At 39.6% G+C, this 17474-nt stretch overlaps 2 protein-coding genes across 8 annotated transcripts in view; both read right to left on the reverse strand.

Annotated features, from left to right (window-relative positions):
* Nucleotides 1-17474, reverse strand: part of NCOA7 (nuclear receptor coactivator 7) — a 76565-nt gene that overhangs the window by 8594 nt on the left and 50497 nt on the right. For 5 of the 7 annotated variants that reach the window (XM_065734192.1, XM_065734195.1, XM_065734199.1 and 2 more), the window contains 7 exons: nucleotides 16614-16693; nucleotides 15637-15744; nucleotides 14582-14683; nucleotides 13437-13562; nucleotides 11324-11508; nucleotides 8984-10050; nucleotides 7292-7460 (listed from right to left, as the gene is read on the reverse strand). In XM_065734192.1, the coding sequence (XP_065590264.1) occupies nucleotides 7292-7460; nucleotides 8984-10050; nucleotides 11324-11508; nucleotides 13437-13562; nucleotides 14582-14683; nucleotides 15637-15744; nucleotides 16614-16693 (1837 nt within the window). The remainder of the gene's footprint in view (nucleotides 1-7291; nucleotides 7461-8983; nucleotides 10051-11323; nucleotides 11509-13436; nucleotides 13563-14581; nucleotides 14684-15636; nucleotides 15745-16613; nucleotides 16694-17474) is intronic. The other 2 variants (XM_065734207.1, XM_065734222.1) reach the window with 2 other exon arrangements.
* Nucleotides 1-17474, reverse strand: part of TPD52L1 (TPD52 like 1) — a 327044-nt gene that overhangs the window by 258 nt on the left and 309312 nt on the right. The gene's annotated exons all lie outside the window — the stretch shown is intronic.

A 17474-nucleotide genomic window follows, 5' to 3' on the forward strand; every position in this document is an offset into this window, starting at 1 on the left:
GTTTTGTTCTACATTTCTACCAGTAAGAACCACAGCCTGCTGTCAGCTGGAACTGCAGAAACTGACAGTCTTAAAACTGTAGTCTGCTCATGATAGCTACATTAATTTCTAGTTAAAGTAAAATATTTGTGGGGCTTGACTTGCATAGACCTCATGAAATGTGGCTCCAATTTCCACCACCCCCAGTAAGCATAAAGGATTGACTTTTCTGCTTCATGTCCTAGCCATGAAAAAGGAACAAATTAGTTTTTTCTCTTCTTTGCTCATCCACAAATGTTTCCATAGTGTGACTACTAGATGACACAGCTGAACTTAGGTTTTTGTTATCAAAAGAACTGTATCTGTGAAACATTTTTAATTGTTAAAGCATACAACAACATACAGCTCTATTCAGCACTACTTGCTACGGCATCAACAGCCTCCTGTTGCCTTAAATAAGCAACAAAGCTACCATCAATATAAAGAGCTAAAAATTCAGCTGCTGTTCAGAACTCTGCAGCAACACATACAAATACGTGAGACATCAAGGTAGTAATGCACAATCAATCAGCCTTCGGGATCACTCTAGCCAGTAATTGCTGGAAGAGGCTAAAGAGAGCCACACCCCACAGTGTTAAGGTTTCCCTGACTGCTTGCAAGCTTGCATAGATCTAAAATTTGTGAACTGTGGAACACATTTCTGAAAGTTGCCTCATCTCATTTTAGATAAGATCTTTTCCCCTAACTGCACATTTCCCACATCAATAGCTGACATAGTATGCCCCATTCCTCTCAGCTTGCTTCACAGATGCTTCAGAAAGAGCTGTATGATAATCTCCTCACTAACTAATTTGAGTTTTAATTAGAAAAGACTTTTAACTTGAGCAGTGTTTACTTTATATGCAGTAGGCCTAGTTTGGAAAGCTAACAAATGAATTCCTAGAAATCCCTACAAAAGGACAATAAAACTATTGACTGCTGTTATCTGGCTAAAACCAATCTGAACGTATTTCACGTGTATGGGCAGAGGAGAGCAGTGTGCTCTTTTACCTCAGAAACACAGAACAAATTCAATTGGTAAGGCACCCCTGGAGAACATCTACTCCACCTTCTGCTCAAAGTAGAGCTAATTCCCAAGTTTGTGCAGCTTTCTCAGTCTTGTCCATCTGCAGCTTTGAAACTCTCCAACAGATTCCTCAACCTCTCTGTGCAACTTCTTCCATGCACAAACAATGTCACGCATTTTTTTCCCCTCGCATCTCATCAGTATTTCCCCAACGTATGCAGCATGTCATCTTCAAAGGCTCTGGAACAATCTTTTTAAGAATAATCATTTCCAAACTGCTCACCATGTTCTTCCATTACGTGGGCCAGCAAGAAGTAAAGGATTCATTAACCTCAAAGAAAATACAGGCTGATTTACGTTGAGTTTGTTCTCAACTTCATCTCCTTTTTGTAGAACTGCTCCCCAGGCCACCTGTCCACAGATTCTCAGAGGCTGCTTCACCCACGCCATACAACCTTGCATTTGCCTTTTCTGATCTTCCTGCCATTTATTGTCAGCCCATTGCACCTGCTTGTTGAGGTCCCTCTGAACTGCAGTTCTGTTCTCCGATGTACAAATGCTCCTCACATTTGGTGTCACCATCCAAAGTGACAAGGATGCATTCTATCCTACTGTCTGCATCCTCAATTAAGACATTAAACAGTATCATTTGCTAAGGAATACCACTTGTACCTGATTGCCACTTAGACTATCTACTGACTCTGAGCAAAACAGTCTGATTTTTTACCTATCTTGTTTTCTATCTGCCTCGACTACATTTCACCAATTTAGTTGTAGCAATACTATAGGAGTTTGTAGTGAAACCCTTACAGAGGTCATGGTTAACAACACCTCTTGCTGTCTCCTTGTTCACAAAGCTTAATTTCTCATGACAGAAACGCTACATGGTTTGCCCTTGGTAATACTGTAACAGCTGTTTCCAATCACTTCTTGACTTCTCCATGCCTGGAAATGGCTTCCACCAGGACCTGTGTAACAGTCCCAGGGGCCAAGGTAAAGCCAACTGGCCCATGCTTCCACAGATTCTTCTTGATTTTTATGAAGATAGTTGCAGTAATTATCTTTCCAGTTATTAAGGACCTTACCCAATTATCATTACCTTTCAGGGGAAGACAGAAAGCAGCCTTGCAATAATATCAACCAGCTGCCTCAGTACACTCAGAATACTTCCTGTCAGGCCCCATGCTCCTGTATAAGCTCAGTTTCTTTAAGTAATCTACAAATAAGTTCCCCTCTACATGGGCAAATGCTAAGAAAACCCAGACACTCCAGATTTAAGAAGCAACAGCATAAAATACAAAATAGATAATTGCAGAAATGAGGTAATTCTGAAAGGGGATGCAGAGCATGCCTTCTCTGTTCATCAAACTGTAACATGACACTATAGCCAAAAAGAACTGAAGACAATTTTTAGATTGAAATATTGCTTGATGAATTCTTTTACAGCCAACATGACAGCTGCCAAAGAATGTATCCTTAGATGTCAGTAGCTGTTTTGGTGATCATAGGCTTACAAGCGTGTCGTGTACTAACAAGAAAAAAAAAATCAATAAAACAAAGTGCTTGGAAAGGTCCAACACCAGGAACCATGAGGTTAATTATTAAAAAAAGAAAACCTCCAGGAAATCAAATAAAACATGAGAAATGAAACACCAACTAAAGAAAGGGGGGAGGAATTGCAGAAAAATACCCTTGGCTGCAGATGAGTTAAAAGGAAACTGAATGCTCTTACATATACACTCATAGTATTGAATACACACAGGAACAAAACAAATGTGCAACAAAAGTTTACAGTGAAGAATATGAACTCAGTAGAAAACTCATTTTGGAGATGAAAGAACATTACTTCAAAATCAGGACAGCAAATCTAGAAGTATTAGAGATTTTTAAGCACTTCACAAGCAACCTGATTCCTAAAAATATTATTGGCCATAGTCATTAGTAAGAGTCATGCAGGAAGTTGCCAGTAGTCATTTGAAAGAAGAAAATCATTCAATAAATACTTCTACTTTATACCTGAACAACTACTATCTGAAAGTGTTCAGTAATGGTGATGATGAAATACTTTATGTTCGTATAGCAGCCAAGAACCATATTAAAGAGAAGTGAATTGTTTTAAGTTACCCCTATGCACGTAGTCTATGTCTAAAAGCTTTGAGAGCTGGGAATCAAGTCTGAGTGGGTGATAAGGACTCCAATAAAACTTAAAATACCAGAGCAGTTCTCAAAGACTGGGAGAAAACTAGCACTGAGTGAATAAAGCTACAAGAACAGTGGTAATGAAATAGATTAGTACTGTAATTGCAGCATCCTATTTATAATGGAATAGCTGAAATATCTTTTTGTTAATCAGAATGGCAATCTCAAAACTAAACTGTTTAACTGAGGTCCTTGGTGAGATTAGACAGGCAGCAAAACGATATGCTCAGGCTTCCCTAAGATTTCTGATATAACATAAAAATACAATAATCTATAAAAATCACAGAGGCATGAAGCTAAGACAAAAAATGAATTTTCATAAAATGAAGTGAGGCTCAAACCCTCCAAGTGCAAGGTCTTGCACGTGGGTCATGGCAACTCTATTAATACAAGATGGAAGATGAAAGGATTGAGTGCAGCCCTGCTGAAAATGACCAGGCAGTACTGGTGGATGGGAAGCTGGACATGAGCCAGCAATACTCCCTCCCAGCCCAGAAAACCAACCGTATCCTGGGCTGCATCAAAAGAAGTGTGGCCAGCAGGTTGAGGGAGGTGATCCTGCCCCTATGCTCTGCACTGGTGAGGCTTCACCTAGAGTACTGCATCCACATGTGGACTCCTTACTACAGAACGGACATGGTCCTGTTGGAGCGCATCCAGATGAAGGCCACTAAAATGATCCAAGGGATGGAACACTTACCCTGTGAGGATAGGCTGAGAGAGCTGGGGCTTTTCAGCCTGGAGAAAAGAAGGCTCTGGGGAGACCCAATAGCCACCTTTCAGTATCTAAAGGGGGGCTGTAATAAAGAAGAGGACAGACACTTCAGGAAGGTTTATGGTGATAGGATAAGGGGAGAAGAATTCAAGCTTAAAGAGGGTAAATTTAGGTTGGATATAAGGAAGAATTTTTTGTTTGTTTTTTTTTCCCCCACAATGAGAGTGGTGAGGCACTGAAACAAGCTGCCCAGAGAGGTGGTGGCTGATTTGCCCATGGAGCTCTGGAGACATCCAAGGTCAAGCTGAGCACCCTGATCTCCTTAAAGATCCTTAAAGATGACCTTTAAGGGTCCCTTCCAACTCAAATGATTCTACAATGATTTCAAAGATTTACTGCTTGGAGTGATGAACTTTCCAATGCTTAAATGAAGAATTAATTTGTTAGGACACACATTTGTAAAGGAAGAAGTTCCACACAGCTACTTTTGTCCCAGCACAATACATCTTCCTCTGCAAGAGCTTGAGGAAATCTTTGAGTTTACCAAATTACTCAATTAGTACCACTGCTACTCAAAATCCAGTAAGTTAGAAAAATCTACATTCCATTTAAATACCCATTTAAGTAAACCATAAGAGCACGCACACTTACCCTCTAACACCATAAGCTACACCCATTGCAAGGCTTCTCAGCAAAAGAATCGATCTCCTCATTACTGTCCAAAGCACAAGGGAGGGCCTCCCTGCTCAGAGGAACAGTTAAGGTGATGAGAAGCTGCCTGAGTCTAGGTAATCTTTATGTAAGGCAACTAGAGATTTCTATCTCCTACATTGCGTGCTAAGGCAAATGCCTCCGTGATTAAGCAAAGCTGCAGAGAGCAGTGGCAGTCACTGATTAATGCAGTGGTGTTGCTCGGGGTCATGAGTGACACACTGGACTGCTCTCAGCGCCCTGTGAAGCCACATATCGGAGTAGAACTAGAACAGCAGACAAAAGAAAAACATCTAAGACTTTCTCACACCCTTTATAAAGAATACCAGCCTAGCATTTTTCTGTGTGTTAATGATGTTTCTGGAAGCTCTCAAAAAAAAAAAAACCACAAAGAAAAGCAAACCAACACAATTACCTTGTGTGTCCCTCACCCCCACCATGCAGCTTTACCAAAGCCTGCCAAGGACACAAAAGCCACAGACTGTTTACACAGGCAGCAGCAACTCTGCTGGGAACAGCAGATTATGGGGCTCAGGGTGAAAACGGAGCCATTTTCGCAACTGATTACAGAAGCTGTTTCAACAGCAAACAGTAAAAGGTCAGAGAAAAATACAATTAAATGAAAATCAGAAGATTTAACTTAAGCAGTGGTTTCTGATGCACACGCTAATTTCTTCACAATCTCTCACTTTTTTTCTTTTTAATTGCTACGAAACACGAAGGCACTGCACAAGCTACAGTGACCATGCTAAACAAAGAATGTTTTATTCATGCAGCATCAGGGCCAATGAGACAAGAAAGGTATTTTGTGATATTTTCATACATAACTATACTCTGCATTCATAATATTACTGAATTTAGTATGCCATTTTGATATGTTGAATCAAAAATACATTGCAGATGCACCCTGAATGGTCTGTTCTTCATGATTCCCTCAAGATTCAACACCAACAACTGCACACTTTTTAATATTGGCACAAGCCATGCCAGGAGCGAAAAGGAAGCCATATTTTGCTTTAGGATGCACCTGAGACTGTAAAGAAAACACCGACTTATTAGGCAAATATATCTCTTGTATTAAGATGATGGAGTGAGTCTCCTAATTGTCCCAAGTTCTATGCAGCCTTTTAAGCACCCATGTGGTGTTACAACAGTCCCGTATGAATAGCACAAGAACAACTGAATCTCAACACATTCGCCACTAATTTTGAGGATCCAAGCAGTGGGTGTGACAGCAAAGATTTACCTTCTCAGCCAACATGGATAAATACTACAATAGTTCACTCCAGAAATGACCTTTACTGAAGGCTGAAGTATAAACCAATTGTCAATGGTTCAGTTTATACATGAATTAGATCCCCTTGATAACCTGCAAATTTCTGCTTCTAAAATGACAGACAGAGATGCTATTTTCAAACATTGTGTTAAGAGTTTAAGATTAGGTGTTACACAGGATAATGATTAAAGATCACATTAGTCCAGCAGCCTTCAACATTAGACAAGTATTTCAAAGCAGTAACTGACTTTGTATTATATTACAGCAACCCTCCAACTTCTTGAATTATTTACTCACAATCCAAACTAGAATTTTCTAAACCCACGCTTTTGAAATCCCTAAGGAGCCAAGTACTAGGTTCAGCAGATAGCAAGCAAACCCAAAGCTACCTTCAGCAACACTCCTGATGGCCACATTCCAGCTGGATTAAACCTCTCCCCCTCCTCCCTATGTCAACAACTTCCACACAACTAGTCTGCTTAAAACACTCATTTCTAACATATATGAAATAAACACTTAAATTAATACATACGCTACAAATCTGAGAATAAAATATTCTGAAAAAATATTTTAAAAGAAAAATTAGACTGCATCCTAAAGAGATGCCTCTGAGATTTATCATGAATTCAGATTCTTCCTTCCTAGCATCTAATTCACCACAAGTGTGATCACTGATTCCCCTCTATAGGTTCAACAGAACTGAGAGCTGCTCTATCTTCCTTCTAGTTAGAGGAAGACAAACAATTTGATTCCTCAGAGTCAAGGAAAAATGATCTATATGGAAGATCACAGGCCTTCACTTTTTTTCTTCCTGTGCAGTACTACTTGTACATAAGGGCAAAGAGCATTTAAGGGGATTTTGTCACAAAGGGATGTTTTATTTTATGGGTCTGAAGGCAGAAACAGTTACAATCATTCCATTAGAAGTCTCTCTCTTTCCCACTCTCTGTCCTTTGCTCCCATGAAGTACCCATTTTTAACACTGGCTCTTTAGTGCATCCCCTGACACTCTTGCAACTGCTCTATTTTTCCCCATTTCCGCACTCCCCAGACTACAGCCAAAACAAAAATGATCCCTAAGTGTTTTTATCACGAGCTACTAGCATGTATCCCACCCTTTTCATCCTCTGCATAGCACTTGATGCCCTCTTTCTCACTGGGAACTATACATTCCTTTAAATCTCCAGCATGCAATAAAATGGGGATACCTCCCTGCTCATTTCAGAATTCTTGCTGCATTTTATATCTTAGACCACAAAGGGAAAGTCAGATTCAACTCCAAAAAGCACTACACCTTTCAAAATTAAGAGATGGATCTGTTTTCATACTACGTGCCGCAGCTTACCTTTCCCGGGGAACAGCAAACCAGTACTCTGGTTGCTTTATCTTTTTACTGTACTGTTGGGACACGGTGGTGCTCTGAGACACGAAAGACTTTCTCATAGGTTTGCCTACTTTAATGCACAGAAACATTGGAGGAGTCTTGCTCTTCTCCTCTTTTGAAGGAAGCATATCTGAACAAGAGACAGAAGAGATGAGCTGTTTACAAGACAGTGCGACTACCGCAATTGATGATATATCAGCACAGAGATCGATAATCTTGTACAAAAGAAGGCTCAGAATTATCATACATTCAATTAAACCGAACATGTCATTTAAAAGCCAAAATACTTTAATAAATCCTTGCTCATTCTAAACTGTGGTGATTCATTCCCGTTTTTTCAGGACTGTATCCTCCCTCCTCAGCTGTAGAGCTGAGTACAGCAGTGCTGTAAATTAAATCAGTAAGATGACTGGACAAGGTTCCAACCGTGACGTGAAGCTGGCAAGGATGGGGACAGCCCAAGAGAAGCTCTTGATTACCCCTGTCACCATAGCCAGTCTGACAAACCACACCACAGGCAAAAGGTAACACAAGTGCTGTCCTGTCTCCAGCTAGATCCCTCATTCCTACCCCAGTGTTTGAATGGGCCCAGGAAACTGATCCAACCAGAGAGTAACTTCACACACACAAAGCCCAATCAGATCTTCACCTGTAATCAAAATCTTTTGTCTGCATGGGACAAGGTGAAGAGTGGTATAAATTCCTTAAAATGACAATTTGACAAAAAAAAAAAAAAGTTGCTTATTAAATGGTAACCTCAATCACACTGAAGTCGTTACAACCATTTTAGGAATATGCATGCAGCCATCTTCTGCTGCTTTTTGGTGACAAGAACAACCACCAAGTACAACTACTGAGACACAGGGAAAAGAAAATTTTTTTTAAGAGCAACTATTTTTAAGACAAAAACTTACACTTTAAATGTCCTCTATCTCATCTGAATCAAGAAGTACACCCATTAGCACATTAAGCTAAAACCCTCATGCTCAGGTGTCCTGAGAAGCAGTAGAAATAGCAATCTGTGAACGTGCTACTTAAAGTGAGATTTTGTTTCTTGAATTTTATTCACAATAAACCAGTCATTGATTAAAACAAAAGTATCAGTAAGACTCTACATATACTCCTATTTATCACTTCCCTAGAGGCTTCCGTAGCATCAAAGACACTAGAAAGATACAGTATCAAGATTACTTAGGTACTCACTTTAAAACAACGCAATATTTTAGATTCTTAATAGATAAATACATTGAATAATATCACCGAAGCTGCAGAAGTTATTGATAAGCAGTGACAACTCCTATGCCGTGATGTGTCCTTGTCAATATTCCAACTGGATGACATTTTACTCTTCTTCTTAAAGCCAGTAAACAGCAGTGAAGTTTACATGACATGAGGTTTATATAAACAGTAGTCACCGAATATGGAAAGAGCATATAAGCTACTTATTAAACTAGAAGCTTAGGAAGCCTGAAGGTGTGTTTCTTTTCTTCTAAATATCATAAAATATAAAATTATAATTTACAGTAGTAAAAAAAGAGACCAAATATTAAATATATAGAGAGAGGAAATTCAGAGCAGAAGGATATCAATTCAGAAGTTACCGTCAAAATGCTGTCCAAGTCTCAGAGGAACCAAGGATAACCATAGACCTACCTTCAATTGGCACTTGAATTTTCTGCAGCAGCCACAGTCTGATCTCTGATTGATTGTCTAACTGTGTTTCTTGACAGGTCTTGTCTATAGCTGGTACTAATGAAGAGTCCAGAGACTCTTTGAGATCCTTTTCCTCTGCTGCTGCTGCGCTGCTTTCTAATGAAGGTGCTTTCCTTTCAACACAGCAGGAATCAAGCTCCATACTTTTAACTGTATGGCCTTCATCACCTTGGGGCTTTGAACAGCTAAGTGTAAGGTCTATACCAATCGCTTTATTGTTTTCACCTTTCTGGATTTCAGCCTTGTGCAAGTCCTCGGATGACTGAGACCCACTCCCATCCTTATTGAGATAAAACTCTATAAGTTTATCTTTCTCTAGCTCTTTCTTAGCGTCCAATGCAGTCTTCACCTTACCTGTTGGGGAACTGACACATTTGTTTACTTCTGGAATAACATCTTGCTTTTCACATAGCTCTAAGTCTAAGTCAGCTTTAGGTTCAACACTGTCCTTTTTTTCCAAGGTATCAACTGTGAAGTGCTCCTGGACTTCTGTAGTGGGTTTGGTTACCTGCTGCTTCGTTCTCCCCAACTTCCTGGGCTCATCCAACAAGCCTTCCATTAATGAGATTTTCCTGTCCCACCCTCTATCCACAGGAGATGGCACCTTTTCCAGATCAATAAAATCATCCTTTCCTCCTCCTGAAAGGGAGTCTTCTTTGGTTCTGATGTCTGAAACATTTTTCTCTTCAGAAGGCTCCTTGACGCATGGATCTGCAGCAAACTTTTCCAAATGTTCAGTGGCAGTGATATTACTAGAAAACTCCAGTGACTTTGATTTAATTGAGCCCGTACTCTCTGATGACTGAAGAACTTCAAAATCCGCAGACTTTTCTTTATCTGAAGGATTTATCTGTTTGGCACCTGGAACACTGGATGAATCGCCACTCTGTTGCCTCTTCTCCTTGCTAAGAGACTTGAATTTGCTGAAAGGATTGATATCTTTCTCAGAGGAAAGGTCTTCCCATTCTCCTGGCCTGTACAGAGGACAAAGATCCTTTGGTATGTCACTGCCAGGTAAAATGATGGATGTACATAGGATGTTAAAAGCAAAATGGGAACAGAAAAAAAAAATGAAAAAGAAAAAATGAATATATCAACTTAAGATTTGAAACACAACTAAAAATCACTTTCTCCAAAATAAACACACACCAGTAGAAATGAGTGACTAAAGAAAAAAAACGTGGAAAGGAAAATATCAAACTAAAACGAGTAAAACACTTTGCAGACTATGTGATACAGGTGAAAAAATGGCACACGTAACAAAAATGTGCATGTCCATCAGAAGTTCAGTAACCAAAGAAAAGGGACTTGTTCAGCTATCAAAATTTCATTCTATCATAAAAGTATCATTGCTTCCCACAGTTGACAATTGTCAGGCTCTGCTCATTGGTAGTTCAATGGTTCATCATGCTCCCCAAGTCAGTAAAAATGCTTTTTTGAGAAGAAAACAAACCAAAGATATGATATATCCTATTTAAACATCTTTACTAAACTAAACTGCATAAACTCCATCTTAGTACAAAAAAGTCTGAGATGAATGAGATCAGAAAATTTTCATCACTCAGAAGTTAGCAGGCAATCCGGTAACGAAGATAACACAAGTATCTAGAAATATTTTCTTTAACTGAGAAAATGGAGAAATGTAGATGAATTTAACTTAGGAAGTAAGTTTTTCCCATAAGGACAAAATCTTGCTTAGAACAAATTAAGCAGTGGTTATACTACACGTAAATTAAGCTAACACCTGCTCTGTCTCCGGAAGTCTATTATCTGTTATAAATTCTAACTACCAAAACTCTTCTGAATTGGTTCTGAAGTGGAAATAATATTTTTACAAGTCCTGAAAGAGACAGTTAAGGTGTTATCCTCAAAAGTTATAAATAACCCTCTCAGAACTACCCCAATAATACATCAAATGGTTCAAACAGTTCTGTGATTCTGTGTGAAAAACCTAACTCTTTTCAATTCCACTGAAATAATCCTACAGATGAGATAGTGCAAGAGTCCAACCATGGCAAGACACCAATACTTCAAGTAGTACTTTTTTAGCTGGTCTCCTTTGCACTAGCATTCTCACACTAACAAACCATTTCTCTTCACTGCCACTGAAGTCTTCAAAGAAGTAAGCAAAAGAACATATGTGAATCATTCATTTGATGGCGTTTTTCTCCCAGTTTGTTTCCTTCTGCTGCATTAAACCTTTTTCCCCCCACCTCCTTCTACTTCCACGATGGTTAGAGAAAACTTAATAAAATAAGTTCAGGAAAGAACACTTCTTACGATGGCAAAGCATCTTTAATTTTCATGTGAGAGATGTCATTGTAGAGAGCTATAGAGACAACCTCCTCCATGGGGCAGATCAGTCCATATTCTTCACAGCCATTCTCAATTACCAGAGGATCAGACTTATGTGGGTCAAACATGATGTTGTTTGGAGTTACTATCATGACTCCTCCAACTACACCCTGAAGTAGAAGAACAAAGAGTTAGCATACCACACATAAATTACTTATCGTAACTCTTTTGTCTACCAGACTAATAAAAAAGCCAACCAAACAAAAAACCTCTCTCCTGCCTTTTTTATACCACTGTCATGCAATGTTCAAAAACAAAACATTTTTCCAATTTCATCAAGTCAGACACCACAAGCAGAGTAAAGAAAAAGGTTTCTTGGTGACACTTAAGTTCCTGCCTGTTAAGGAAGAACATTTGAACTATTCAACTTTCAGTGCTGGTTGCTACAAGCTAGAGTTACAGGCTATTAATTAGCCTCAGACAAAAGAGGTCAGTGAATTTTAAAAACAGACAAATAAATTCACCTGAGGTACAACCAGTCTATGAATTTATATGAAACCTGCATACCTGAAGGCAGTCTTCATCATGAATGTCAAGGTTACTGTGCTAAGTTGAATTCCAAATCTTCTTGATCTGGAATTCCGAAAGGTATGTGCAGAAAGCTTCTACATGTAAGTATCTGTTATGAAGCAACTTCTTCTCTGGTACTACTGGTCCAAGCACAATTTACACAACTATGGAAGATGCATTTAATTTGCTAAAATGTGACCTAGCCATTGATTTGATAAGAGACTGCATCAGTCACCATCCAGCATTCGACCTCTGACACATGACCACGTTTCTAAGGTTACAAAGGAGACTTTTAATTCAAAATCAAGTGCAGAGGCTTCTCTCTCTCAGTTATGTACTCTGTTTATCCAGGTGAGTATACATCGATAGGCAGTACATTCCCCTCGAGCCACTGCAGGAACCAAGGCAAAGGGGGATTCTAGCTACACCGACATACAAGCTGTTCCACATTCCACTGCTTTGACTGCAATTGGCTCTTTCAGTCCCAGGGACAAACAAAAGCAACAGCATGGATTCTTTGCAACTAGCAAGCATCACACAATGCAACAGTATTGTCCTAATTTACATGCAAGAAATCAAGTAGCCCTGCACTGCTTTCCACAAAGTAGCAGCCTACAGAAGTTGCTGAGCAATCGATTAAACACAGTCCACATTCACTTCATGCAAAAAGTCAAAAACATGAAGTGTAAAACTATTCTTAAAGAAGTCATAGGATGAAGGGGAAAAAACTATCTTTAAGCTACAGTGATTAGAAACACCAGAATTATCAATTTCAGAGATCCTGAAAACTCAAACATGCAGACATCTACCTGAAACTGAAGTCAACAGCAGCAGACATATGAAAGTAGATAGCTATAGTGCGACCCTGAGAAGAGAATAGGACCAAGATACTGCACAAACGTTATACCCCCTCTCCCAAAATGGCCACTGTAAAATTTAGAGCTGCAATCCCCACAAGAACACATGTCACAAGAACAGTTCCAAGGAAAATAAAAGGACCTTGTGCAATGTTAACGTTTTTATTAGAGTTCGTGTGACATTCATTAGGAAGTGCAGAATCAACCTGGTCACATTTGGAAACACTGATTTGAAAAGAGTTAAAATTTAGCTGAAAGTTGTAAACGAGATAGGCATGTGTTCATCTCTTACAAAGCTGTTGCACAACTTGATGCAACTGGACAACTAATCCTGACTTGTCTGAGCTCTGACTCGTCAGTGCAGTTTTCTGTGTCAAACAGTACACTCTGAAGCAGATATTTCTGGTTAAGGCATGATAAGGAAACGAAGGCGGTTAGAAGAGCTGCTCCTCCATAAAGCTGTTACTGTTACAGATTCGAAACATTGAAGAATAAAATCATACTGCATATTACCATGGCAGCAATAAACACAGCAGTGACAGATAAAGCCACTGCAACATTTATATTCTTTACAAACATACGGTAACATCTCTCACTTAACCACACTGATTTTGCTTTCAAAGAATCTTAAAAAAAAACCAAACCATCCCCAGAGCCCAAGTTCCACATACCTTACCATCTGTGAAGTAACGACAATTCATTTTTAAGAATTTGACAACCACAGGCTCATCCTCTTCTGAAGTGGAAGACAAGACTCTCTCAACTGGTTTGAAGGCCTTTCTTGCCAAATCAGCATCCTTGAAAAAGAAAAAGCTTAGTGCAGAGTAACAGGACCCAAATCATCAAGCTTAACAAATTATTTTTATTTTTTCTATTAAATGAAGAAAAATGGTGATCATACACGTGTAGGTACATACATACACATAACACAGTATGCAGAAAAATCTTACAACATTACAAAAAATTCCTACAAATAACAGGCAAGAAACCCAGAAATGTCAAATCAAGCAAGTCCATTGTGTGTGTTTCAATGAGGTACTCTCATTAAGAGAGGGCCAGTCCTGCTAAGCCATCCACACTGAAAATCTCTACACACAGTGCAGCCCCACTGGCACTGGTGCGATTCCCATGCAGAAGGCACAGAGGGGTAGGACTAAAGTTAAACACAGTGATTCACTCCGAGCTTCTCTCCATTTTCTCTCTTAAGTAGTTACGAATTTGAAATGTCTAATTCCTCTGTTACCATCAGATGAACAGCTAATTCCCTGAAAACACTAATCACAACCGCCCTTCCAAGTACAAGGAAAGTTCAGCTACAGCAACGCCTTTCACAAAGATTAAATACAGTGGTCTTGTCTTCTATGGGTGCAATCACAGTACGCTCGCTAGCAAGAAATTGACTGCTCTGACAAACTAGTATTCCCATGCAAAGAGATCTCCATGCAGGATTAAGGCTACAGAACAGAACAGAAAGACTGCAGAGCAGCATAGCAATCACCAGGGTGAACCAGTAAATACATTTTCACATCCAACTTTTTATTCTTAAGAAACCACACACTATTTCTAACTGCTCTGATATATGCTGGGCCCAACTGATCTTGTACTTCATTTCTGCTCAGACCTTAATTTTGATTATTGTAAAGTGGTAAAATTTGTACTACAGTACATTAAAATATTATTTAACATTAATAACACTAAGCACGAGGTCAGAATTGTAACCTCAAAAAACAGCTATTTACACACGCCTGAATCTCAGCTTCAGAATCAGAAAATGTTCTGTGAACATAAGACTAGTGCGAACCAACATCTGACTTACAGGGAGCTTATCATATTCGGCATCTGATGATGAAGGAGAAATGGGAGCACCAGGACTGAAAGAAGGCAGTCTGGCAACATTGGTTTGTGGTACGAAGAGAATCTAAATACAAAAACATGTACAAACATTAAAACCAGTTTTCAAAAGTTACTCATTACAAATACCATGTTCTACTAGAAAGACAACTCAGTACTGATTCTTCATGATTGCAATGCACTTGACTACCTCAAATTCTAGAATCCTTCCTCTTTAGTGGTGATGGTGGAACATATGCAGGTCTAATTACCAGAATCTAGTTCTGTGTTTTGTTTGCAGAACAAGCAAGAAAATAACACGTTTTCCCATGCAAAGAGGACCTCCTTTTTCCCTCCTAAACTATAATCCCATTTTCCCCTGCAACAATCACAACCACAAAACTAGCAGCTGTAAAATGGTGTAAGATGCTGAGAAACAAAATCATTTAGCTTATCCCAGCTTTTGTCTTCTTGGTATTGCTATTTCTTTGTGCTCCAGTTTTCCTATCTGCAGATTGCAATACTTCAGACCCTTTGTGTCTGTGACGCAAGAATAGTGATCTACTTTTCGGATCTACTCTGTCTTCACATTTGCATTTCCTTTAGTTGACTCTCTCAAAACCAGTCAATTTATTTCCCACCTTACGGGAGACTGATTCATCTTCAAAATAATGGCAAAGAGCCATTTCAGTTATTGCATCTAACTCCCTAATTCTTTAATGCACTATATAATACAATTTACCTAGGCTTGCCATGAATTTTACTCTCTTACAACAGCTCCATTCCCCTCTTGAGCTTCAGAGTTGTCTTAAAGCTTTAGTGACAGCAAATAAATAACAGACATCAGATAGGGCAGTTATCAGAGTACACCCACCCATCCCCTCCAGCTCCATGTGATCTAGTAATTTGATCTTTGATTTAAATTACTGTCCATTATATCCTTGCATCCAGGTACCTAAATATATGCAGAAAGCAGTCAAAAACCTTAGATGCATAGCAAAAAAAATCAGATTTCAGGTATATGAAATATAAAAGATTTACCTGGCCTGGAACGATTGTATGTGTGAAAAGCTTATTGAGTTCCACAAGCTTGTTTGGGGTGATGTTAAACTTCAATGCTATGCTGTTTATGGTGTCCTGATTTCCAGCCTGAAGAAGAGTTGAAGCTTAAGATACAGTGGCAATCACATACAGTGTAACAGCTGGACTGTAAGCGTCTAGCAAACTGTTTGCAGGGAATAGATTTGATGATTTAAGAGATCATATGATAAGCCAAAGTCAACATACAAAAAAGGCAACCGAACAAAAAAAAACACCTCTCTCACAATACACAACAGATAAAAAAAATGGAGATGTGTTATAGATGTCCCTCTCCTTTTGTCACAGGACTTTAAAGCAGCAGCACCTTAACTAGAACTAGAACAGCAAGTGGGGAAAGGGGGCACACATTGGAAATTTTGTAACACCTTCAGCAATCCCAGTAAGTCAGACACTTGTTTTGTTCCCAGCTAGGACACAAGCTTTCTACAGTCACACTGGGTGTGGGAAGGTCAGGTGCAAGTGTTGTTCAGGGCCCCTGGATGATACACAGGGATCTTCCTCACACCATCAGTTCTCTGAGCTGTGACAGCAGCAGAATGCTCTTCCAGTGCTCCAGCTTAGAGAAAGATCACACAGACATCTCAGGATCAAGCACATCCTCAGTGCCCCTGAGCAACACTGGAAGTATTTTCCAAAGCAACAAAACCAATTATCCTATTAAAGGGTCACACTGCAGAAATAAAAACAGGACTGGCAGCTGTGAGAAAAGGCAGAGCACCTGGGCTGAACAGCAGTCCTGGATGCAAGCCCAGCTCTCCCCACACAACGGTAACTGGAACTAATCCTACTGAGATACATACAGACACATCATTTAGTATTCATGTCATGCTTTCTGCTTTATGTCACTGGCTCACTGTCAACCTCAACAATTCCACTTTCAAAAAGCAGATGTGAATAAACCACAGTGCAACACTTACAGTATATTCTATGGTACCATGGGGTTTCTGAGAAACCATCTTCTTCTCTTTCTTTTCATTGGTTTTGTTTTGATTGTCGTCTAAAGAGGGGGAAAAAAAGATTATAACTGACTTTTAAGATGTTTGTGTATCAACATGTTTCAAAAGAGATTCACGGGGTGTGCAAACTGTAGCTGCAAATGGAAACAGACACATCAAAAATATCTATTAATTATCAGGCACTGCAAACCAAGCAACACTTCATCAAGCGCAGCACAATTAGTGATCATACAGGAACTCTGGAAGAATTCTGTACACAATGATGCTAACCTGCTCCCTGCTTTTCCTTGATTACTGTGCAATTCTGTTAATGGCTATAAACACTTTGTGTGACAAGCTGCTATCATGGCTGAGAGAGAAACCAGCTTAAGAAGGTATGCACTGATACTACATTAGTATGACCACAACAGTGGTGGTTAACCACCATTTCACCACCACTACTTCATATTTAAATGCTATTTTCAACTCTGAAGCTTTAAGTATCCCAACAATCCTGAAAAACAGGTGTGCATAAAGCAGTAAAAGAAAGCGATAAGAAGTGTAAGTGTAAAGGTTGTTCAGGAGACATCTTCTGCCAGCTAACACACAGAAAAATCAGTGCACCTGCACAAACCCTTGCAGGACCAGAGAGGCACACACAGCCCTTGGCAGCACAAGCAGGGCTGCTCCTTTTCACTCTTACCACAGCAAAGGGACAGCAAAACCAAGGATCTGAAAAGCCACTCGCTGCCCACCCAGCCTGCATCCAGGGAGATCCATCCTCGTGGCCTCACCCTGCACCAAGGACCCAATCTGCCTACCTGGTGGTGGGGGTGAGGCTGG

Source organism: Cyrtonyx montezumae, unplaced genomic scaffold (assembly GCF_038088225.1).
Source record: "Cyrtonyx montezumae isolate F1298 unplaced genomic scaffold, pur_monq_1.0 scaffold_0, whole genome shotgun sequence".
In the NCBI taxonomy this organism is placed as follows: Eukaryota; Metazoa; Chordata; class Aves; order Galliformes; family Odontophoridae; genus Cyrtonyx; species Cyrtonyx montezumae.